Source organism: Charadrius vociferus, unplaced genomic scaffold (assembly GCF_000708025.1).
Source record: "Charadrius vociferus isolate BGI_N301 unplaced genomic scaffold, ASM70802v2 scaffold126, whole genome shotgun sequence".
Lineage (NCBI taxonomy): Eukaryota > Metazoa > Chordata > Aves > Charadriiformes > Charadriidae > Charadrius > Charadrius vociferus.
Genome location: NW_009648894.1, coordinates 1,670,378 through 1,697,241, shown reverse-complemented (window position 1 = coordinate 1,697,241; position 26,864 = coordinate 1,670,378). Strand labels below are relative to the sequence as shown.

General features: G+C 35.6%; 1 protein-coding gene across 1 annotated transcript in view; it reads right to left on the bottom strand.

Annotated features, from left to right (window-relative positions):
* The window catches only part of MALRD1 (MAM and LDL receptor class A domain containing 1), a 268,564-nt gene that overhangs the window by 107,319 nt on the left and 134,381 nt on the right, over positions 1-26,864 (bottom strand). The window contains exons 26-27 of the mRNA XM_009887147.1: positions 23,771-24,016; positions 20,765-20,922 (exon numbers count right to left, since the gene is read on the bottom strand). Of these exons, the coding sequence (XP_009885449.1) occupies positions 20,765-20,922; positions 23,771-24,016 (404 nt within the window). The remainder of the gene's footprint in view (positions 1-20,764; positions 20,923-23,770; positions 24,017-26,864) is intronic.

Below are 26,864 nucleotides of genomic sequence, written 5' to 3'. Positions count from 1 at the left end.
AGATTTGTTCATCTCACACCCTACCTTACATTCCTAAAACCACGTCATCATCTATTTTCCTAATTGCATCCTCTTATTGCCTACATTTCTAGTCCAGCTAAGCAGAATGGTAAGATTCTTGAATCACTTAAACCACCAGCCTACCATCCTCAGCCAAGGGAGGTATTCCAAAGTAATGTGAAAAAACAGCATCCAGAAACCAGAAACCCTTGTTTTTCCAAACAAAAGGCTTAATTGCAGTTCTGAACAATGAGACAATCATAATTTTCATCTATTACATATATGCAAGTCTTTGAAAGGGGAGAGAAGAAAGGGTCTCAGATCTCACTGACACAGAATGCACAAGCAAAATATTTTTGCCTTAAAAACTTGGTCAAAGTCTTTTTTTTTTTTTTAATCAAGATATCTCATTTGACAGCAAAATGCTAACAATGACACATCACTGCTAACACATGAAAATCGCCAGAGTTTTTTCTAAAATCTCATGCTGTATCTTCACTATCTTTCTGTGGAAGTCTCCCTTAATTGAGGGGAAATGTCACTAAAATAACTTAATCTTTCTTTCTTCTGTTTCCTTTGACAACTTTTGTGAACAATGCCACAACCTGCATGCCACTCAAGCTTGTAATTTTATCATTGTTAAAATCCTTCTAAATCCTTGTGTTAATATGTCAATATTCTGTAAACTGTCTCTATGTAACATCTCAAAGAACATTGTAAGTTAAAATTTGAAAGTTCTCATCATCTCATGGGTTGAGGACTGCTAAAGCCTTCACTCAACTTTGTTTTATGATCTACACAGCCCATTCTTTTGATTATTTTGCCTCTTTGTGAACTGATTTTACCTTCTATAGCTGAATTTTATCTGTAATACCAAAATAAACTGTTTTAAAGTGTTTTTTATGCTGTAGACCCCCAGCTTTATCTTTTATTCATTATCATGAAGCTCTTTCCTTCCCGGTCTAACATGATACAGGAGTCCATTGCCCATTTTTTACCTATTCAAATGTACAAATCCATGTTTCCTCCTGAGCCCCACCCCTCTTCTGAGAAAATGACTTTGTAAATATTTTATCTTCCTTTGCAAGTGAAGTCTAGAAAAAAAATCTTACCAACAGTTGAGAGGTGTCTGTGACTCTCAGATGTGACCAATAGCGTTTCATCGCTTCTTTGAAAACCCAGTGAATCAGTGTCTCCTTTCAAAAGCCTGTCTTTGTATGTATATATACCTATCAATATTTCAATTACAATACCAAATACTTAATTAGCACTTAAATAATGTCAGGAGGCAACAGTACAGCAGGAAAAGAAGTGCAGAATGTCATCACAAGAGCAGGCAGAAATTTCACTATGCGTACACAATCACAGGAACAAGCATAGTACAAATGTTTCCATGGACCACAAAAGGAAGCAGCCATGTTGCCCGCTTATACCTCCTGACAAACAAAAAGTTCTTCTGGTATCAAACAAGCTAACCTGGTAATGTATATCTCTTCCCATAGCAGAAAAGAGAGAAATTTAGTCCAATTTATCAATAGCATCCTCATGATAGGTCCAGATTGCAATAAACTTATTTGTTCTACCCCAGAACAGTGGCATGGGAGGGACTCAGCAGTCTTGATAGCCTTAATGGTCACCTAATCTTGTTGCAGACAATAACAGAGGATCATTTGCTGGTCATATCCGTAACATTTACAGAACAAGTGGACCACAGGCTACAATAGAAGAACACCTGCTAGTTTATCATGTTCTACTTTGGACTTATTTCTTCATGGCATGTAGTCCACTATTCATTAGTACAGATTACTGCTGGGCAACACCTCTGGAAAGTTCCTCAGAACATAATTTTTACAACCTATTTTCAAACTCTGTACTTTATGATCCCCTAAATTCAATTTGAGAAAATCTGGAAGTCCAATGTTATTGACAGATCAGCAAACCAAATTTAATTTCTTCCCCAAAACACATACTGATACCACTAAAAACAGATGTGAAAGACTGTTTCCACTTAAGGCTCTGAAAAGTTATTATTAATTGCATGTCACTGCCCTCTATGGGTTGAACATAGTCGAAGGTCAAGCTGAGGTGATGAGCCATCATTAAGGAAAACTTTACAGTAAAATGCATCTTTTTCCATTGACTTGCAAGAGTGACTTCCACTGTCCTATCATGTTGAGAGATAGACACTCTCAGAACGTGGCAGAATTGCTTCTAAGAAGACCATAACCTGTTTAGATCCATATGTCTATATGCCTATCCATATTGGAAAATTCCTGTTTGTATTGAGAGGATTTTTAATCTACCTTCTGGTAGTCTGAGGGGAATTATTTCTTAATGATTTCATTACATTGCAATTCAGAATCTTCTTCATGCTTGTCTTCATCTGAAGAATGATCTAAAGTGTTTATAACCTCTCTTCTGAGAACTTCAGGGGGAAAGTATATCTTACTGGGCTCAATAACCTCATTAATTCACCTGGGGATACAAAGAATGAAGGAGAGGGAAGGATTTCTTTCTGTCTTAGAATTCCTTTTATTTTGTGGTTGGGTTTAATATTTTTCGTACGCAGCAGAGACCACCATTATTCTCAAGGCTACATTTCTAACACTGTCAGAACAATATTAGGAACTGAATCCAAAGCATGCAAGAGGAGTATGTAATTTTCTGTTACAAGATATTGCAAAGAAACTTCTTATGAATACACTTTCTGTCAGGAGAATACACTAAGGATTCCAGATGCAATTATAAAGGTTCCACTAGAAGACAATCTACTGTGTTGCATATGCAGTGAAACAGCAATGAAACACAGATTTTGTTCTTGATCTGCCCCGCTCCTTCTATTCATGTTCCGTGCTGGGTTCAAAATATTTCCCTGGTTCATTTGCATCTGATATTTATTTCAGCAGAGCCAGAGGAAATGAAGCTGAGCTTACCAAATGGATGGAGGCAATAAAAACACTCACTAAATATTCCCGGATTCTTCAAACCAAATATACTTGAGGGCTTTTTAATCAGAGACAGAATATTTCCAAATGATTCATCAAAAAATATTAATGTTTTCTTAGTAATACCATAAAAACTTGCAAGATTCACTATATCTAAAGGCTTCTCTTTCTCCAGCACCCTTCAGACTTTTGAAAGAAGTCAAACTCTTTTTACATACTTTTTTAAAATGTTAGGAAAAAGCTTTTCTCCTCATCTTTCAGGTTCCTTTGAAAACATCATCTCCCTGGCAAGCAGTTACCATCCGGAATTTTTAAAAAAGGATATGTGTTATGCAAAGCACAGAAACATAGCATAGACCAAGCATAATGTGACTTTAACTGTCACTGCTCATTTCTCTGGCTTTTGATACATGGTAATCCCTCTTGTTTTACATGAGTATTTCAGGAGGGCAGTTTACTTTTCAGGCTATTTCTTCTTGGTTTATTTTCAAGCGTGCAAATGAAATTAACTAATAAACCTGGTTTTAATGAAATTTTACTCTCCTTGATGTAGTATCATCATTAAAGCCTTTTGATGGCTGGCTAAGTAGTTTAAAGGTGGAGTAGCTCATGATGAGGTATGTTCCTTTCCTGCTTCCTCCTTTTACTCAACAAGGAGTGGAATGCAGTTCTGCACTTTTACTTGTACATCAAAGAAACAGGAAGTGAAAGGAAGAAAAATCACAGCGTTTCCTCATTTGCTCATATTTTAAAGACCTTTTCTAGGAAGCTGTATTTCTCCAAATCACAGAACAATGAATGTCTTTGTGAAGATTTCTAATATCATCTATCTACTTATTTAGGTTTCATTGTTTGAGAGTGAGTCTTATTTTCAGAAGGTTCTGAGCACCTTCCTTATATATTTGGGCTGTTGCTACCTTAACACTGCAGTACACAGAATCCTTGCTTATTTTTAAAGACCACAGTTCCTAGGCTTAAGTCTTTCATACGTAGCTTGAAAAAAACCCCTCACATTAAAAAGCAATAAAACTGAAGACTGATGCTGTATGACAGAATCTCTTATGTTAAAAGAAAAAGATGTGAATTATTGTGTTGTCTTCACCTACAGTTATTTTCAAAACACATGACAGATTCTATCTCTTTTTCATTTCTCACTGATTTTCTCTTAAAACTTAACTTCCTAAAAGAATATTGCTTCGATTATTTGAAAACAGTAACTTAACCCTACAGTTTGACCTTATATTTCATTCAAGCAAAAAAAGATATCTATATCAGATTAATCCACATACAGTATCAAGTTATTACAATTATTTAAATGAGTCAAAGAATGAGCTGAAGTCAAAATTTGTTCACCCAAGATTTTAAGTTCATTTTTTCTTTCCTTTCCTCTTTCCTTTTTAGTTTTTTTTTTCCTTTTCTCATTTTTTCTTCTTTTCTCTCTTCTCTCTTTTCTTCATGGTGACATGAAGAAAAAAAGAGAGTAGACAAAAGGGTCATGAAGATGTGAGTTATGAATGAGGATGTGTGTCCTCTGGCACACTGTCAATCACTGGGCTGATAACAATTCAATACAAACAGTTCAGCAGCACTTTATAACAGCACTAATTACAATAACTCACCGCAGCTTTGACAGGCCACTTTATTTTAGAGAAAGGCACATACTGTGCATGGTAAGTGTAAGGTTGTATGTGTATGCAAACAAACCAAATAGAACATTTGTACATGTTGTTAATCATGTAGCAAAATCCAGGAGCAGCAGTAGTTACTACTCTGCCGTTAGCTACAGCTTTGAAAATTTGTCTCTCCTATTAAATAACCCACAGAGACTTGTGGTTAAGATTACCACTACATTTAGAAAATTACTGCTAATTATCTGAATGTTAAAGCTCTGCATTAAATATATAATTCCGAAATTATTAAGTCCACCTATAATAGCTCTGAGAGAGACAAATAGAAACAATTTCAATGTAGGGGGAGATTTTAAACTCAAAATTTACACATTCCATCACTAAGCTAAAGGATGCTGAGGCGTGCACGCTACAGGATTCTGAAATATTCAGCAAATGGAGGTAGCAAAAAAAAAGAAGAAAACAACAACAACAAAGCGAATAACAGAACTGCCACAGTCTACAAAGTAATGGTCCCAAAAGATAGGAAAATGTTAGTGATGAGTAATGCAATAGGGTGAGCTTTACTTTAGGGATATGCTTCTGAAAGTGAAGAGTTTACTCAAGTTCCAGTGACTTCAATGAAAATTCATGATTCTCAGCACTGAAGAGAGTACATTAAAAATAAGATTCTCTCTAATTTTTCAGAGTCCTATTTTGACAGGAACCAGAAATATTGCTTACTATGTCTCTGCTTTCTATAAAAATACTTGAAAAAGAAACATCAAGCTGATCAAATGATATCTTTAAGAAATTATTTGATCTAAGCAAAATGTATACTTCATAAGTACATTAGTATGCATTAAAAATTGGCTTCACTTTTAAGGATAACTTACAAAATCTCATAATTGCATTTTCACAGTGCATTATAGAAAGAAGGAAAACAGCAAGATGAAACACTGATATTTCAGCCTTCAAGCCTTTTACTAGACAGTCTGCATGTATTAGTCTCAGCGGGTTTTCATAATAAGAGTTAATGACAAAGCCCATCCATCCATCCCTTTCATTTCCTCCTTTGTGCAAAACATTAAGATGATTTTCACTCTCTGAAATATCTTTTCTCCAGTTTTTAATTCCAAAATTAACATCACTGTAATAAAGGAATATGCATTTCAGCAACTAATATGCATTCTAATGAACACGCTTGATAAATAAACTTATACCACTGAAGAAATTCCTTTTTTAAAATGCATCACTTTTGGAATTCTGGAATTTCATAGTGAATTCCTTTAGAGCATCAGAAGGCATTAACAGCTCACCCTGTCACAAGTGCCAGCACTTGCAATATTTCTAGGAGCTAAATGGTAGAGTCTTGGTTCTTAACTGCTGTAAGGGCTTAGTTGAGAAAAGCCAGTTTCAAAAACACTCTGATAAAAAACGACTGGTAATTCATCTGGAGACAGGATTTTGTTTCAAGCAGGTAGGCATTTCAAGGAACGACAATTACGTTGCTCATTAGCAAAGAGGAAGTTATACTTTTAAAACTCCTATTTTTTAAATGAAATCTATACTGGGAAGGCAAGAATAATTTATCGATTTTCTTTGAATTATTCTGTGAGTATCACCGTCTTAAAACCTTGATTTATCCTGTCACAACTATTAAATTTACTGGATTTCATTATAGACAGCTTTCATTTATAACCAAGCAAACTCTTCTGTTTCTTGTTTGCATATTTCTACATGTCTATGATACTCTTTCCAACAAATACGCTCTTATGTGCCTAGGCTCTTAAAATACATCTTCATTCTGTGTGTTATCCTTACCAATTAGGACAGAGAAATAAAACAACTCTTTGTACAAGAGGATTCATTAGGCACCTTGTACTACTTCATCCTGTCTTCATTTCCTAGCCCTCCCACCCCTCCTTTTTCCTCAAATATAAAAATTTCTGCTTCATTTCCTAGCATAATCCACCTTCATTTGATATTGGGTTTTAGGTATCTTAAGGGATACAGCTGTGATTGCTTGGATTTAGTTTTTTTTTTCTTCAGTTCTGCTGCTAATACTGAGTAACAATAAACATCAAAGCCATTTCATAAGGCCATTAACATTTCAAGCAACTTTTTCATGCCTTTTTTTTTAATCATATTTTACAGGTCTCCTCAGATTGTTCCCATCTTAAAGTTGAGGCAACTGGAATTGTCTGGAAAACCAAAGTTTGAAAGAGAAATAATCACAATTACAAAAACTCTAGGCAGACTGGACAACTGTTACAACCCTCCATAGTGGCAAACATAAGGACTGTGTGCTAAACATTGTGCAGTGCTAGATCCCTCAGATTATAAAATAGTCGACAAACCTTTACCTATATTGACTGCCTAAATGAATGCAGAACATACACAGTAAGAGACGCCACAAAAGAGCTTATGAATCAAGATCATAAAAAGACAGGCAGAAATGAGATAACCTCAAATCTGCCATGTTTCTCTTTCTGTAGAGAATATTGTGAATACTGTATTTGAAGATGTGAGGCAAAATCACATATCAAATATTAGCTTTTTATTAAGCAGCTTTAATTCTTTGACTAATCTTCTAGACATCTTTCCCCTATTAATGTTGTCCTTTATCGGCTGGATTATGGAATGCGAGAAAGAATACAAGCTTGTTGTCCAAATAGGAGGCACATGCCCCTAATAACTCTACAACCAGTGGCGACAGCCATGTTGCATCCTAACCTCAGAGCACCCACTGGGGAGGGAGCGGGCTAAGCAACAGCCCCTGAGTGCCCTGGAATGTCTGTGTATGTGACCAGCCATGGTGAAACTGGGACATGGACAAAACTCGCTTCTCAGGACCACAGATCACACCAGATACTAACGTGTGTTTGTCCAGGATGTGTTTTAGGAGGATGGTGAAGCACCTTCCTTTTGATGTTTGTCTGTGCCTGTCTATTTATGTACACTGTCTGAAATAAGTCAGGTGGTGCAGAGTTGTTTCACACCATCATTGCCTTTACTGAATGTTGACTAAAACTTTCAGCTAGGGCACAAAGTATTGCTGAGCTGCATCAAAAAAGTGACTTTGTAATTTTTGTCTGTGACCACTGAAACAGAAAGAAAACACATCCCTTTCTCCTAAAAATGAAAGAAATTAATCTGGTCTAGATTTTCTCACATTGAATCGGTGTTTAATACAAACTAAATGGAAAGACTGACAAATTGCTCAACTCAGATAAGTATCTACCAGTCTGGATACTTATTCAATATTTAATTGAACTACAATTTCAAAACTTTCAGGCAATAGAACTAAACTTCACTTATTCATCAACACATCTTATCTTGGAACAATTTATCATTATGTGTGGTCCACTCCTGGGCAAAGGTCTGCTTGGAAGTGGAGCACCTTACTCTTGTCAACCACATGGATCAAAGTACTGTTTGAGTGACATCGTGGGCAGGCGGAAGCTGTGCTGGTGGGACTAACTTTTCTTCTCTGAAACTTTGACAGATAGTGGCTAAGGTCAGAAGCATTTTTCTATTCATAATGTCACAGTGTTTACAAAATCACTTCCACTATGTGGGAATCATGGACTCAGTCTGTGTGGAAGTCCACTTAGCTCTTCAAAATGTGAAGATTTGTTCATGAAGAATTAAAGCATTATCATTACAGCTGCCTTGAAAAATAAAAGCCCCAAGGCAAAGCCTATTCAGCTGAACAAAAATTCTGGAATCTTTCAGAGATTTTGTTTGTTTGAGTCAATATTTCAATTTAGCAATTCACATCTAATACCACCTTGATTCTGTATATAAAACTGAATGTAAGGAGTTGGAAAATATACCTCTACAGGGATTCTACACAGACAAACTATAAAAAATTTGAAAAAAAAAAAAAAAAGGAAACCGTGTATGTATATTTGCTCTAAACTAAACATACTTTTTTTTAAAAAAAAAAGTAAGATTCTTTTAGGGCAGTACAATAAAATCATAAGACCAGTAATAATTCTTAAGACTAGCAATAGCAATTCTTAATTCTTGTAAAACGACATTAAAACTTTCAAGGTTTTACTAAATATTTCATCTGTGACTTCTTCAAAGTGACAAGTCTACAGGATAATGATTGACATGAATATTCCCTACTAATCGTCAAAGAGTATCTTACACTTTTTCAGACGTGAAAGAGAGTGATTACTGTCAGTCAGGTGTCATCCCTACTTTGATGTAGTGGGATGTTCACTGGGCTATAACTGTATTTCTTTCTTTGTGACATTTACTTTTACAGCCTATTTGTATTCTGTTAGAATATTCTTTTCAATTGGATTGTAGCTTGGGGTTGTAGATATATAAAACAGATCCTCTGGGATGTTAGATGAGCTGGACAGGCTCCAGGGAATCAAAACACTAAGGCTGAAAAAATAGGAAGCTCTTTATATAGTCAAAGCATGATTAAGTATTTTTAAGCGTCACTAAATTGATCCTGAGCAAAGAGACATCTTTGAAAGGAATGCTTAAGTCCTGTCTCTGTAATATCTGATGGATACAACTATTTATTCCTTAGAGAATGCCAAGGAACCAGAGATCTGATTTAAATTTTTAATCTGTAGTTATGAAATACGTTCTCTACAAATTGAGTGCTCTCGTAACTGACAGATCTTATTATATTAAATCACTTCAGTGAGATTCTCTCCCCCAGTGGTCACCAAGGACAAGGTTCAAGGACATATAAACTTATATATATACAAAATATGGTGGGGATGTAGAAGACAAAAGTTTGCAAACAGATTAATGAGATCTTGGTGTTTGAGTTGCCAGCATAGATATGAAATGTCTACCTAAGTATCCAAAAATATTTACTGAAAAATATTCAGAAATCAAATATTTATCCAATGACATTCCTGAATGTACCCATGATGGTTTATCAAACATTACATGTCTACAGGAAGCTATACTGAAAGCAATAGCCACCTTTCCTCTTATAGAAGCTTACTTTACAGTGAGATACATCATAACTAAGTCTGCCTTTGACATACTGAATAAAACCCCACCATCAACAAAGAGAGCGCAGGGTGACTGCTGCACTGGCTGCACAGGAGGCATCTATGACTTTGAGTAACAGGAATCTCACCCACATTGGGACAAATTCAATTTAACAACAGGTCCTGCAATCTTACCATATTTCTTAGAAAAGAAATCTACCTACTGGAGAAAATGCAGAGATTTCTAAGATGTCTTTCCTGTGGTAACATAGAAATAATATGCCTACAGAAAGACAAAATGATTGGTCTGAAAACAAGCATGAGAGCAAGCATCAGCCACACTTCAAATACGTAAAAGAGAATTTGTAATAACTTTCAATCTGTCAAACAAATGCAAATAAAACTAAGGTAGAACAGGAAATTCCGTGGCATTTTTTTCTCTTCCATTAATTTTGTTTTCAATGAAAATCCCTCAGATACCCTTCCATTCCTTCCCAGTGCAGCAACTGTTACATAATCCACATCTGGTTTATAGTTTCAGTAGTTGTGATAACCTTGATTCCCCATTTCCATGTCTTCAGTTTTTCTCTGTTGATGTTGCAGACAGTGCAGAAGTTCTGTCTGCATTCTCTAAATGCGTTTATTCCCTATAGCAAATAAACACAGAGCTAATTATCAGAAGAATAGAAATCTCTTTGTGTGAACTAAGGAACCATTGCAACATTAAAAAGGCAAATCAAAGGAAAAATATAACCACTGAGTGACAAAACAGCTGAAAATAAGAGAACTCAAGGGGCTTTGTGGAAGAATGTACCTTCCCCCACCCTCCTATAGCAGAAATTCAATCTGAGCATGTTTGTATGGAAAGGATGAAGTCTAACAAGTTTCTATAACAATGTCATCCTGTATGCACCACTGTAAGATTTGTAGCCCTCAGATTGGCATGCTCAGAAAATATGAACTAGATTATATGCTTTAAGGTATTTTAGTATCGTTTACCATCACGTGCCTCCTTTTGTCTCACTACAGTCTCCTGTACCTTTCTCCCTCATATTACCACACATTCTCTGGATATTATTTATAAGATCATTCAGGTTCTTTAGCTACACACAGTAGAATTTTCTTTTCATGTGGAAAGGATTGATTCTTTAAGATTGGTCTCCTCAAGATAGCTGGTCTCTTTGGAGCAATCTTACTTCATTTCTCTGTACAACAAATCTTGGTACAACTTGGAAGGAGGAGACTGCAATTTGTATAGAGATTAAATTCCAGGTGTAATGACTTAAACAGACTATACTATTGACCAAGGAAAAGTCTAAGGTAAAAAATGTGCAGCTAGTAAGTCAGGGGAGGATTTTCATTAGTTGTTATTTCCTTTCCATAGTCCATATAATCCTAAAGCAACTAGGCTGGGAAAAAAAGAACTTGCATTCTTTTGGTAACATTTGAAGAACACAGCTGGTGTATAAAGTGTTACAGGGATGGAAATCCACCTAAATCATTTTGTGACTGCTAATAAACTTTCTGATAACATACTCCCTCTGAACTCCACTGAACACAATTCTGAACTGAATCACACTGTCAAAATTTTCAGAATAACGTTGCACACAGCAGAGTCCTTCAAATCGAATGAGTATTTCCATGTCATAAATAACAAGAATCTTCTTCTGTCCACTCATCAATGAAATGAATTAGGTGGTTCATGTATTAAAATTTAAATACTACCTCTTTCGGATCACATTGGAAACTGTTATTTAAAGGTTCTTTTCTCCTATACAGATCAAATCAAATTAAACTAGAAAACAGTAAGATGCTAAGTTGTGCTATTTGGTGGAAGGAGTGGAAGGCAACAGGGAGCAGCTGAGGGGAAGACCAAATAACACCTGAATGTAAGCTGCAGATTTTCATTGGATAAATGGCAGAGCAGCTTTATCGTACCAACACTTAACAGAACAAGTAATATTTTTAGCTGCATAAATGAGATGGTATAAGTGTACAAAAAACAAGTCCAAGCAAATTATTTAAAAGCTGAAAGATGCTTCACATTTGTGCCTTGATTTATTGATTCAGTCAAATATTAATTGAGTGCCTGGTCCATTTCACTGTTATTTCAAACAACAAAACACAGTTATCAATAAACCAATAGAGAAGTTAGCTATATAAAAAGAATGGTACTGTACAATTGCATTAGTTTCCACCTTTCCACAACAGCTTTCTCTTAGATTTCAATGAGAAGACCAATTGACATCCAAAATTGTTCATAATTATTAATTGTAAAATGGCATCTGTGGTATCAAACTTTTCCCTACCATTATAATAAGAAATGCGTGGTGACATTTAATGGTTTGTAGAAAAGAGATGATTTTGCAAGGAAATAAAAATAAGGTTATTTGCACTCTTTTATTCCCCACACTTTTAATTGTTTTCCTGTTATTATGAGTGTTAGAATCAAAACTATTTTAAAATTTTTCAGTTTTTTTTTAATGACTGCTATCCAATAAACAAAATTTTCACTAGAATGTTTTCCATTATAAGAATTTCATTTTTTTCACTTGTATGATTTTGAAAGTTAATAAAAAAAATTGGTCTTATCGTTTTCATTTATTATGAAAATCTGAAAATCATTCACATGTTTTTTTGGTAGAAAATACTGTTTTTCTTCAGTATAGTCTCAAGGGTGTTTTTTTATTTTTTGATTTGGTAGGTTGTGGGGATTTTTGGTGTCCTCACTCTCTTTAGAAAACAAGACCCCCGTTCTTCTCAGAAAATTCTCATATTTTGACCATACCCAGTTATTGCTGGTCCACATTAGAGCCCAACATTACAGCTAAAGGTCAATTAATTCTCCTTGTTTTTAATTCCATAAGATCCACACTTATATTAATGGTATTTTTTTTTCATTTGCATTAGTCTTTGAAAACTTTCATGTTGTCTAAAACTCCTAGAGACAAATTAGTATTACTGACTGATTAAGAACCTCAACTATTCTGATATGTGATTCTGATATATTCTGTCTTTTAGTATTAATTTCCTTCTTTTAGTGCTCCTGCTGAAGGCAAAATCAAATATACTCTGCAGACCACACAGTTACACCCACATATTCCAGGGACTTATGCAAATGGTCTTTTGGATTCCTGATTTTAGTAGTACTATAGTATCATCTCTCATTACTGCATTAATTCATTCAAACAGAGAATCACATTAGCGTGCTTTTTTCTTTTTCCTTTTAAAAAACCTTCAGTCTTAACAGTAAAATTAAAATTCCTTATGTAGGCTCCTCTGTTTTTTGATTTTGCAGATTATTGCAGGCCTGGCAAAACTTGCAGGAGCAAGTTACAAAAGCACGAGGGAAGGTAGGAAGTGGTGAGGGTAGCTGGACAACCTGAGCTGTGTGACTGAACATAAAAGCCTGTCAAAAGAATTTGAGTCTAAAAACCTAGATAAGAAACTGGTATGAATGGACTATGGGTTTTCCATGCACCCACAGGCAATTAATCTCTGAGCTGCAATAACCCTCTCACAGGCAAGCAACACCAGGTTATGGAAAGGTATATCTCTATAGTGAGTGAGACTGTGGAGAGAAACTGAAGTCTCTCAAAGCTCCCATTTCATTGACTCTATTAGTCTCTGCTGCAAATAACTGTTTTTACCACCATGTAGGATGTCAGTGCATGCAATGATAAGACAATTCTACTTAAAATAGCCTTTCATCTTTCATTTAATTCACCATTACATAATGCAATGGGGTCAGCCTACAAAAAAATACACATACAAATTATTAAAGTCTAAATACTAAAAAATTCCTAGTCTGATCCTTGCATGAAAAGTATTGGAATCAGATACTTCCATGTTTGTGAATTAAATTAATGGAAATACAGAAACACAACTGTTTTTTTTTTTTTTTCTGAAGCTACTGTGGATTCAAAGCTGTAGGCCAGAAACAGAAAAGATTTCTGAAGTGTAAAAATTAGACTTTTCATGCTAAGACCCTTTATTGATTCATCAAAGTAATTTTAAGCACACTACAGCTTGATACCACAAGCCTGGCAAAGATCAAAGACTACCAGAAACTAGAACATCTCCAAGACACTAAAAATGAACTGTGAATTAAAAATAAAAGTTGTATTAAAGGAGGATAAAACTGGAAACCAATTAATGTTCTACAACAAACACTTGTGCTAGATTGGTGCTTGCTGAAGTTTTGCTAGTATAACATCTGTTCAGTTCGGTCTGTGTCTGACAAAAGGAAGATACTTTTCTCGATGGGAGACCAAGGGGCATTGGGGCGTAAAAAGAGATGAGAAAGGAAAAAGGAGAAAAGAAAGGTCTTATGTCTTTTGTGAGATTAAAGGGAACTCTTGGAAATGTTCAGTGTTTTTCTTTTTTTTTTTTTTTTTTCAAGTAGAGTTGTTAATCAGGAAAATGAGATCCTGTCTTGAGATTTCAGGTCTGATCAATGCTCTATGCTTTCTAAAAGATATCAGCAGGCACCAGGTTACAAGTTGCATTAATTATTTTTCTTTTAAAAAAAGATATGTTAATTAATTTTCTCAATTTACCTATTTAGAAGTGATATGAAAAACTAATAAAAACACTCAAAGCTCAAGGTTACATATCTATTATTTAGAAAAAGTCCTTTTGCCTTCATAAAAATGTCTCTGTTTTACAGCTGCTACATAAAAAAGTCCTGATTTTGATGTCTGTTGCTTCAGTAAAAATCATTCAACAGCAGCTCTATGATCTTTAAAATAACTCTGCCCTGAGACACACTGAAATCACAACTTTCACTCTTGAATGTCTGCCCTGAAAAGTGTTTGAAAAAAGCAACAGAAACCTGACCTGCAAAGATCCCAGAGATGCTTCAAAGCCTCATATGCTAAAAAGCTGCAATATAACCACCATCGTTCTGTGAAATAGCGAACCCACGAATCAATAATGTAAATCACTCCCAGAGATCTCTGATTTGGGGTATGAGTTCAGTAAAACAACACTGGAGAACTGTGCAGTATGGAGGAGACTGAAAGTGCATTTTTCATGTGTGTCACTTTGTGTGATGTGGTGCCAGGCTGGGGAGAAAATAGGATAGTGGCATTAGCCCTGAGAGGCAGGGCTTTTGATTCCGGGTGTAATGTTCCAGGATATTGCTGTGTTGCTTCAATACATTGTGCTGTCTCAATCTGTCAGCCTGCTCAGTTTTCTAACCAGGCACTGCCCTGCCTGACAGAGACATGCCCTTAGTCACACTAATTCTTTACTACTCGTCATCCTCATCTGCTAAGGGAGAAAAAGGTCAAGCTCTCAATGAATTTAAACAAAAAATGCATAATAATTCACATACAAACAATTTATCTTATACGTATTTTTGTAGAAACGTGACGATTTTAAATTACAAATCCTCTGATGAACCTCTTGTCTTCATAAGCAAGATTCCAAAATACACGGGTGATACTTTAACCCTTCTCCAAAATAATTTTTTTCCTTCAAAGCACATCCAAATGTATTATTGCAGCTCACCAACTCTTTGGAATGAATGCCTACATCTGGTTGCAGTATAAGAATGCAATGAATTATGTGCTTCCCATAATTTGCAGTGAAGAAGATTGAAATAACTTCCTAATGTACTCATCTGAGAAAATAATATGCGCTGAATAGTGTCTGCCCTTATCTATGATTGTGCATATTTGTTTGTTCCTTCTACGTAAATTTTGTTTTGAAACAATGCTTCCACTGAAAGCTGACTTATTGCTATTTAATCATTGTCTCAGTTTCAATTTACTTGGAGATATGCTTATGTCACGGGGTCAAAATCAGGCCTAACCACAACAACCCTGTTTGTAAGAATGCCTGAAAAGGTGGAAAGTGCTGTTTCAGATTCTGCATTCAATTCCGGAAACATAAATATAAAATTATCTTGCTCTGGGAAGTAAAGCTGCCATAAGAGTTAATCTTCCTTTCTTTCTGTACAACACTGTATTTCACAGTATCCCTACTGATTTCCTTTAAAGGTCCTGGAACTAAAGTAGTGCTCACTTATTCTCACTCGTTAGTCAGATCAGATATTTCACTGACTCAAATATGACTTCTAATAACAGTTCACAGGTCAACAATGGGAGTAAAGAGCTTAAAACTGTCCCTTTTGAGAGCTGTATAGATAGTCATTAAATAAAGTCCATTACCCCTGTGCTGCTATGTGGAACCAAATTCTTTTGAATACGTCTTTTGCTGGATTTAATAAAGGAAAATTATTTGAAACAAACAAGATACTAGGAATCAAAGGAAAAAAAGATAAACTTAAGCTACTGAACATATAGCTAGATATGTTCATATATCTATTTCATCCATATACAAATACTAGAAAACTTTACATTTCTGCATGAAAAATTTTTTTCTAAAATGTTTCTTATGTCTAAGTGTGAAAGTGAAAAATCTACACACTTTCTACATTGTTTGGAGCATGCTTTGAAGTTCAGCAGACTCTTAAGTAAAACATTCAAGCAAATCTTTGAAAATTTCAAGTTTCTTCCTCTAGCTGCGTGGAGGTCAGTTAGTCTGCTTTGACGTTACCTGAACCCAATTAAATCTATAACTTCTACATTACTGTGAGGAGTTGATTGTTTTTCATGCGGCCAGTGAGAAGAATCAATGTAGAAATACACAGTCTGTTTTAAGCTGTGAAGTAGAATCAGTTGTTTCCTCAGACTTTATTCTTGAGTGACTTCCCATAGAAGTAGGGTCAATGATATTGATTTGTGAAAATTTCATTTTAAACTACTCGATCCTAGAAATACAAATGTCCAGAAGTTATCAGCTGGCGTCTGCAGCAACTCTGCTGCAGGTTTTCCTGTCGGCAGCTTGGGACAGTAGGCTACTCCACTAAAAATAACCGGGGAATTACAAAAAACACCAGGAGTCATCCGCACCTGGGCTGTGGCACCTGCTAAGCTATTCCTCTCTACAGCACGAGCTCTCTCTTCTCTCTACCTTAGGCTGGCTAAAACCAATACCAATATCAAGGGAACAACTGTGACGGCTTCCAGTTTTTGCTGAGGCCGCAGCAGCCCCGCGGCCAGGTGACGGGGTCTGTGCTGCATCAGCCCTGAGCAGCTGGAGGTGGCGGCTGCTGGATCCGCCGGCTCCTGCCCCGGCGGCATTGATGGGGCCCTGCTTCACTTGCCATGAACTGGCCAGGACTTCTTGCCCTCCTGAATATCATTACGTCTTTGCTCATTTGTAACGGGCTGGAATTAATTCACTATGACAAATGCCTGAGTAAGGTCCAGTGGAACTTCCTAACGAGATTCCGTGTATATTGGCCTTGTCACAGGCAGCGGAGGTAGTTACTAATGCCTGATTTCACCTTCTTTATACATCTACATCGCACCTCAACTGTATTAAATCCTAAATTATCTATTTTAATGACGCTGTCTATATGCAGGGCAATTAACATTGTTCCCACAAAAATTATCTTCAACAAATGGTTTTGTCCTTTGATTGTTGTTCCTATCTCACTGTGATACCTGAGACTTGCTTCTTTTTTGTGACAGAACCAACTTAAGTAGCAGTAGGAACCATAGTCAGATCAGCAGAACAGTGAAATGCATCATTCCTTTCACCTAAGAATTGTTGCTTGCCTCTCTAGAAGCCCATTTGAAAATAACACCGTTTCTTCTGAGTCATAAAATAAACCAATATTGAGTGCCGATGAGGAACCCCACCATCACTGCTGAAACAGGCATGGTGAATATGCTGCACTACAGCTTTCGAGTATCTCCTACTCTGGATTGTATTCTCTTATAACCACCACAGAGAAGATTAGAAGTATCTCAAAATCTCACTGCAGTAGCAAAGTTTTGACTAGTTATATCCAGATCTCTTCTGATAATATTTTGTTTTCCCTGTAAGCTTTTGCACTGCTATTAAACACTTCATAATTTCGATTTAGATGGATGGTGTGTTGGACATTGCAGTCTCCATAAATAGCTGCAATCTCAACATCTTTCATTTGCATAAATGTTGAGGGGGTTGATTTGAAGAACACTGACTTTTTACAACTAGTTCAATGGCCCATCATTTTGATTGGGTTATTAATCCATACACAGAGAGGTTTATATGAGGAATATGTAGTACAATTTGAGGAGAAAAAAAAAACAGTAACTGCAGAGAAATTCCTTGAGAAAATGAATTTGTTTTTTCTAAATGCAAACCTTAACATAAATGTTCCTGCTTGCCTATAGTATCTCTTTTATGATCCTGCAGTTTTATTGGCTATATCATAATCTGAGATACTACTTTAGTAGTATGATAGATAATGTTCTTAAACTTCCTGAATGTGGACAAGCAATGCAAATATTAAGACCCTAATATATACCATGAACTATGTTTTTTTAAAAATGGCTTTTTAGTCTTGATTGCCCGTTTTCTTCCACTGTGATATTCAGGAGGAGGAGAAATATCTTCCTCATTCTGCCCCCATACAATATTTTCTCATCATATTGTTCATTACTGTGCCATCCATGTATATGGTGTTCACTCTCAGTGGACGTCATGACTTTAGCTAGAGAGTTTACTAACTTGTCAAACCTGAGATGGTAAATTCCTTCCCAGGTAATCTCCTCTTCCTCACTTTTTCAACTAATCACAATCTACTGATCTGTTTTCACTGCCATTATCTTAACTTAAAATCAAGAGATACTCAAAATGGATGGAAATATAATTGGTACTGCAGTTTGAACTAGCAGGAGAAACTTCAGTATGACTTCCCACGATTATGTGTTGTTTAATTAGATTTTATTCATACAGACACTGCTAAATAGAAACTCTAATTATAATATTGACTTATGAATCCTTATAAGCAACGTAACAGATAAGCTAGGTTGATCTGCAAAACAATCCCAGATACAATAATGAGAATCATTTTTCCTATCTCCATGTAGAATTCTTGAGTTGTTACTCAAATGTCCTCTATTTATAGTGCATTTAAAAATCTTTTAAAGCTCACTGGAGACAAAGATTTAAAATAACATAAAAATAATATCTGAAAAATTTGTTAGGATAGTAAAATTAGGTGAAAATAAGAAGAGGGCAATGTCTCACTGCAATAAGAATAAAAGAAAGGGAAAACATAAAGAATATTCCCAAAACCTAGAGAAAGGAGATATTATTGATTGTGATCTAGAAAAGTCCATAAAAGTCATATATTTGAACATTATATTTCAAACAAATATTAAAAAGTACAGTAGAAAAGAATCGCTACGGGCTCTTATCAGCAGGGATAACTATCTAGTAAAACTCCGCTCCGGTCAATTTTGTAAAAAAATGATTAAAAAAAATCCCTTGGTCCATCATGAGGGTGGAAAAAATACTTAAGAATTTTAACTACTGGACTTGAACACTTCACCAACAATATCTCAACAGAAAAAATGTCTCTTTTTAACTCATTTTAGGTGTTGTGGTTTGTTTGATTTTCTTTTATTTCACTTCTTTTGTCTCCTGTTTAACAGAAGTATTTGCACGTGTATTATTAATTTCACTGCATGTAAAAAAATGAGAATTATTTTTCTGTTAAGGCAACTGTCCATGCTGCAGCATACTTAATGTGATAATTATTATATGCAATCAACAGTGATAATTTAAGTGCAAAGTACTCACATATAACAGCTGTTATTTATTTTCCACCAAAGTTAGTTCGTAATTTAGTTTACAATTAAAATTAAGCAATCCTAAAATGCTCATAATTACAATATTTGGGTGCTACAAGAGACAGTTTGAGAAACACAATGAGAACATAATTTGAACTCTGAGTTCAAATATGTGTTTATTTTTGCTCCTTATTCATTGTAAGTAACAGGATTGATTTTTGTTTTTGTTTTGAATACATTATCACAGAAAAGTCATTTCTCAAACAACAATTTTTTTTTTTTTTAGTGTACTTGCCCCCCACCTGGATTTGAGATTTTCTTGGAGAAATAGCTGTATAAATATATCTCACTAACTACACAGCTACCTGATGAGTGGCCTGTTGTCATTTGTAGGTGTTTGGACTAATCCATGAAAAAAATCTCTTCATGACTGTCAAAGGGCTCATTGTTTTTATATTTCAGACAGGCTTAACCTAGGTTGTGTCTTTAGATGTTAAAGACTATTGAAGTGTTCTATCTTCCAGGCCTTTGAATTATTCGTATAATATTCAGAACACTTGAGAAACAATTCTTGGCCATTTATTTTCAAAGACAAAATAGATTTATCATTAAAAGCTAAGGCATTCAACATGGGCATTGGAAATAAAACACAAATTTTAGTCCAGTTCACTAAAATAACTTCTATCCCAAGATTTTACTAGAGGTATTGAAGAAAGAGAAGTTAGCAGACATGTGGCAAATAAATCCCACCACGATTTATACTTGAATAGCTAGAACTCCCTGTAGAAGTGGTATATTTGGTCATTGTGTTGGAACACCATTAAAATGTCCAGCGGCATTCAAACACATAGCATGGACAAGGAGGTGAAATATATGCTTTTGCTACACTGATAACAGAATTTCTACATTTTACTCAGAATCATATTGTGATTTAAAACTTGCTTTTACAAGCATTTAATCCGTTTTCTTTTTAATGAACAAGTGGAACAGCCAATTTGCAAGGCACATATCTGTTTTCACTTGTAACTGAATAAATAAATAGGCTTTTTCTGTTTGGTTTTTTTTTTCTAATGTTCTTTGTCATCCCACATTTAGTGAAGAAAATGCCATTTCTAAAGAAAATTGTTTATATATTCTGTACCTCTCTACATAAAAAGATAAATAATTTAATACAGTCTTATTTTTGCATTTTATTCTCACTTTGTGCAGCTTGATAATTCATTTTTTTGGTGGATATCATCCCTTCAGAATGATGAGGTTGTACACTGATAGCTACCAATAGGGTGTGCAGCAAAATATGAAAATATCTCTCACGTGGAGAATATCAAAGAGAAAGGTATTTTATGTGAAGAGGGGAAATGGAAAGAGGTTTTAGAAAGATCTTCTGTGGCTCTTCAGAGAAACTTCTTTTGGAAGAGAAATGGTAAAATCCTCTTTAAGAGACCAGAATAACAAAAGTGAGCACTGAACTAAGAGGCGCGTCCAAGCTCCTCCACTCTACAAGCCGAACAACGAAATATCAGAGTGCCAAAGCACTCTGGCTGGAGCACGTACACCCTTATAGATACCAGACATTCAAAAGAAAAAGGCTTTTTTATTACCTTAATCAGAACCTGAATATGTCCCATCGCTTTTGACGACCTGAAGTACCAGAAGCTCATCACACAAGTCCCACTTGATTCTTTCCATCTGGAACTCTTCACGTGGGCTTTTTCATTTTTTAGGCCTATTGCAGTGGCCTCAAGATACAGGAATTGTCCTGAAATTAAATAATGGATTACTGAAAAATTGTTTTAGACTTTCAAATTAGATTCCAAATCTCATCAAAGTAAATGCAGAGGCATACGAAATATACTTCCTATATAGCTCCTATACTAGTGAACCTCAGCTTAGGGTAAAAAATGACTAGGTCACATTCCTTGTGTACTTATTATATCAGGAATAAACTGGGAGCAGCCTAAGATTTAGATGGGCGTGTGTAGAAGAGTGAGAACACTTCCATCTCTCCCAGCTGCTCTGATTATATATCCTTGTGCAACAGCATTAGTTGCTATTTTGACAGTACATCATACAACAACACTGTGATAAATTTCAGGATGAAGTTTTCTGAAAGATAACCTTCAATATAGCAAGTCACACTATACAAAAACTTGTGAAACAGGCAAAAAGCCTTCACACATTTATAAATCATTAGGTATCCCTAATGATTTATATTACCTTTGGCCATCTGTACTCTTTAATGTATGAATATTAAATAACATTTAAATTATTTAGTCAGAGGAAACTGCAAAAATAGATGCCTACAGTTAATATTTTCCAACACTGATATGGTCCTTGAGTTTTCCATTTTCATTTTTAATCAGAAGTATAATAAATTTTGCAAGTTTTCAAATTCATTTTTTTTCCTTTGTACACAACCCAAATGTGTAGTTCACATAAAAATAAATGTATATATAGCATACTGTTAAATTACCACACAGATACTAAAGTTTGTATATGAATTAGAGAAAAAAAAAAATTCATTAGAAATGGAGTAAAATGGGTTCATTCTAACTTTGACATTTCTCTGGTTAATTTACCACCATAAATGTTTGCCATATTATTATGGGATGAGAAATTTGCTTTTTTCCTGAGGTTAAGTGTGAATTAAGGTTCTTAATTCAAGAAGTGTAGTGACATACTAATGATAATATTTTTTGAAAATACAATTAGAAAATGCAAATGAACTTATTTTTTTCTACATCTGCTATTTTGTGTGTTAAAAAGCTGTGTACATAAACGCTATGAGATGCCAAAAGCATGCCATATCATGGCACCAATATCTGCTAGGAAGATGTGACTAGACTGGGTTGCGTGCTGGGCATTTGATATTTGTTAACGCCTGTTTCATATTAAGCAAATGACTTATGTTTGGAGGAAACCAAACCAAACCAAACTGAACCAAAGCAACCCAAAAAACCGTCACAGTCTTCTTTGGAAGGAAACTTGACAGACTGTGGTGGCAGATAAGGGACACTCTGAAAGGCCCTTTGATCTGAATGACTGGGACCAACACTGTGGGACAGTGGATTGATCACAGTGAGTCCAGCTTGGCTAGGAGGTAATAGGACAAACCACTTAATTCCAATCAGAATGAGGTAATTCTAGCCACTAACAAATTTTCAACATTTTAATGTTGAAAATGGAGGTGCGAATAGGGGAGTTAGAATTAAACAATTGCTAGATGTGACGTCAAGAGCTGCGGTTTGGGATCTAAGTGCTAAAATTTGTCTCTGTACAAGGACTGATCACTGAATACTGCAGTATTCTCTGCCACATATGACAAAATTTTAACAGCTGAGCTGAATTTTGTTTTGGTTCTCTCATGATGAACACAGCTATTAAGTGCTATCAGTTCTAACAATATGGCCAGATACCACCTTCATCTTTAAAAATTTGACCACATTAAAATTGTGAAAAGTTAAATTAAATCTAAATATTTATTTGAGAACACAATTTCAAGACTATAGAGCAGCTCTTCAGTAAGAAATGGAGAATTTGAGGTTTGATCACTCACCACAACAAAAACACTTAACTTTCCAATTATAGGGTAAATTTCCAGGCTTGAGAATTAGATCAGCAGTAATTTTATTCATGTGTGGAGTGGATTCAACATACATACCACAGAGATACGTAAATCTGTATTCTAACAGAACTGGCTATTTTAGAAGCCAAATGAAAGACAGGGACACATTGGAGGGCAGTTCTCTTGTACTGCATCTTACTTTGAGACCAATGAAATGCAGCCAGGCTGGACAGTCTCAAAAGTAAAAAACATATGAACACATAATCTTTGTGACCGTTTGTGCCTGTTTCACCCTCAGTCACCTTGGCAAGCTTTCATTAGCCCCTGAATTTCTACAGATCTTCAAGTAAAATTTGGTTTTATTGGGTTTTGTCCTGCAACAGTTCTTGTAAGCATTCAACAACTACTAAAGACAAGTCCCACACCTTTGTGCAACTTTGCTGTGGAATATTTCAATTTTAGATCAGTTCTGAGCTCAGCTTCAGTGACATCTTTTTCTGAGCTATGGAACCTTCAAAGGCAGAGGATGAAGGCACGGAGCTTGTAGCAAGAACAAGAACAGATAACTGGGTGCTTTGGCCAAAACAAATCAGGAGCTGCACTGCCACTAACAAAGGAGGTTTATTTATTTATATTTGTGGGGTTTTTTTAATTACCTAAAATTAAACTATGAATAGTCACTATGGGTAACTTTAAACTTTCTGGAAATGAGCTCCGGAGGAGCTTGATCCAGTGGATCTCAGAGCTGAGCTAACTCACCCTTTAAAGCTGCAGCAAGACCAAATTCCTCTCTCCTGACAAGTAACAAATTATCTTGCTTGACTCACACAGCAATGCTTAAAGGAGAAACAACTGAGTATAATTTTTTTCCTGACTTAAAGTCATTTTACAACAGTGATTAATATTTTGATATTGGTACACATTTAATTCATTAAAAATGACACCCTGATTAGACATGTTAGAACCCCCCTGCTGCCTGCGAAAGGAGGTATGAGAAGCTCCATGAAGACAATTACATCTCGTTTGTGAACTGACAACATACCAGTTCTATTTCCAAGCGTGTGGTCCCCGGGAGGTCTCAGACTTTGAGGTGAGCTGACCCCAAGCACCCAGTTAAAATTGTCCGCCAGGGAATTTTGCCAGCCACATCTGCCGCTCTCAAAGGTGCAGGAAGTTCCACATTCACTCTCATCTGTATTATCCCCACAGTTGTCTTCAAAATCACAGCTTTGTTCTGGTCTGTAACACTTGCCGTTGTGACATTGCCAATAGCCATGTGGGCAGGAGCCTGAAAAGAGAAGAATGGGGGTGACCTGGTGAATCGCGCTGCCATGCATCCCAGCAAGGTTACTGGAAGGTTACATCTCAGACAGTTTGATATTTAGGAGGAGGAGGGTGGTCCAGAGCAGTTTTATTAAAAGCCTTTGGTTCCCCTGAAGTGCCAATCCATTATCAGTTTATTCCTTTTGTATTTTGTCAAGAGATTGCCTAAATAAATGACTGTTTCCCTTGTAAAGCCTTTGAGGGCAAGTTCCAGCCAGGCATTCCTTCACTAACAAAGCTTTCAAGTCTGACTTAATTGCTGACATTCTCCTTTCATGTGGTGTAGGATTAAACCATTGCATTTTAGCTGCAAAGTAGAGCTTAGTTTAGCAGCCCCAATTTGGAAGAAAAAGCTTTTCTATTTTAGCTACAGAGGTTTGCCTTTTAATGGATTTCTTTTTTTTTTTTTCTTTCCTCAGAGAAGTTCAGTGGGGTGATGCTGTCCTTTTTGTGCAGTATTCCTCACATTATTGAGGGATAATTCTGCTATTGTAGACCCTAAAAATTGTAGGACTCATTTCACAGGATCCATTTCCAAGCTTCATGTTTTCATTTCAGATCAGTTTCTACAGGACTCTGGATAAAAGCAGCTCCTTCAGTACATTCTCTAATCAGGAAGAGAGACACAAAATTCAGAAATGGACCCTCCCTATTTCCATTTTCCATTCTGCTCTGCCAGAAATAAACACACAAGCATAATTTTATTTAAAAATAAGGTTATTACTATGTTAGCTCATCAGACATAAAATTATAATATGCACACGTGTGAAAGTTGTACATACAAGTATGGGAAGAACTTGAGTTAATTGACACTAAGAATCTCATGGTGTTAAAAACATTTCCATTACCACTACCTTAATTTTAAGGAGGACCTGATAGAGCTAAAGGAAATTTGAGTAAGGCTAGATTTGATTAAGAGGTCAGAATAACAGATTTATTAACAAAAAGAAAATAAGAGATGGGGTATTCCTTTGGTGTGTTGGCCTCTTCCATCCCTAGGACTTTGCTTATGCCAGGATCTAAATTACAAATGTCCCGAACTAAGTGAAAAAACATTGCCACACTCCTTTGCCGTAGATTTAGGATAAAGTGAAAACAAGCCTTGGATCGCTAGATATTAGCTAAAGAAAACAAGCATTAACCCTTCTTTTTTAAGTAAAAAATCCTCCTAACATATACTTATAAAAAATAAGTAAATAACTACAAATAAATGTTGGGATACCATAGAAATATCTAGCAAGTTTTCCAGTGAAATTATTAATTTTTAATTCCTGATTTCTTAGTAACATAAAAGTACTTATTATGTTTGCTCCAGAAGACTGTGTATGATTTGGCTTCTAACAGTTGTTCAGAGAAAGGAGGAAAAAGTCCTGAACAGAAAGCAGCAAGTCAGAATAAAAGTCTGATAATGGCTTAGAAAGTCATGAACATCAGGCAAAGTTCTCGAGAGCTGGAGACAAGGAGAATGGGTAGGCTCTGACTAGAAGAAAAAGACCTGTTTGAAGTTCACAGTTACAAGTTTATGAAAGCATCAGTGTGACACTTATTAGTACACAATCTCTGAAAGTGGTGCTGACCAAAAGAATGGAGTAATTGTATCAATGTACCAGTCAGTGTATAATTATTGCAGCTTGCAAGACAGTTGGAATCCATCACAAACTTCTCCTCTCTATCAATCTGCTTCAGAATTTCAATCATCTGTGTTGTTTCCCAATGGGCAATAGAGATTTGTTATAAAATTGCTGCCTAATTTAAATGGTATCTATTTTTAGGAACTAGCAATTATAATCTTGCATTCCTTTTACATATAAATTGCACTAAGAATTTAAGCAAAAAAAAAAAAAAATATTTTGTCCACAAACTAGGGGTTTAAATTTCAGGATACAGCCCATGCTTGGAAATACTTTTCCTTTCTGCTCCTCATGATCAATAATTGCAATAACTGTTACATTTTGAGGTCCCTTTGTAGCATTGCTTCCAATGCGAGGTCGAAAAAAAGTGGAGTTGAAAAGTGGAAGTCTTTCTGAGGAAAAACAAAGAAATCCATCTTGAATCCTGGCATGAATGAATCTTTTCAAGCATGTGTAATGAATGATATTACACTGTCTAGCTGAGCCTGTAACGTGACTTGTTTCTGGATGTACTTCCACAGTATGTTTTCTCTTTAAATGACATATTTCTAAGGCTTTAAAACTATTAAAAAAAACCCAACACATACCCCCACACCCTCCAAAAAGAAACAAACTGCAAAACACCTATAAGAAAAGGGGGTTTTTGAGCTCATTTCCTTTCTTCCTTTCTTTTTCTCAATCCTAACAATCCAAACTCTCTCTGCATAGATGTTTGTATTTAATTGAGTGGGATTTCTCCTTAGGAAGGTTCAGTAACTTTTTCCTCCAAGTGTTTCTTAAAGATTATCAGTAGGTAGACTTTTTGCCCTGTGTGGAAACTACACCAACACGTTAGGCTGCAGTGGACCCAAAGGAGCTGTTAATGTCTTCCAGATCAATAAACTCTGAATTGAGGAGGATTTACACAACAGAGGAAAACAGCTGCAGCAGTGAATAATCCCCCTGTTATATATACCCTGAGCAAAGTCAACAGATGGAACGTTTATATTTTAAAATATGTAATTAGGACAAGCATTAATCCCCTTTATTCTATAAAGGTGTTTCTCTTAAATGTATTTTGAAAAAAGAAAAAGTGTACCTGCAAACATCCAGAGAGAAAATAATCTTACTAGCAGAACTGAAATATGGTTTATCTTCTACATCAATGAACATTGAATAATAATAATAAAGATAACATGGTAT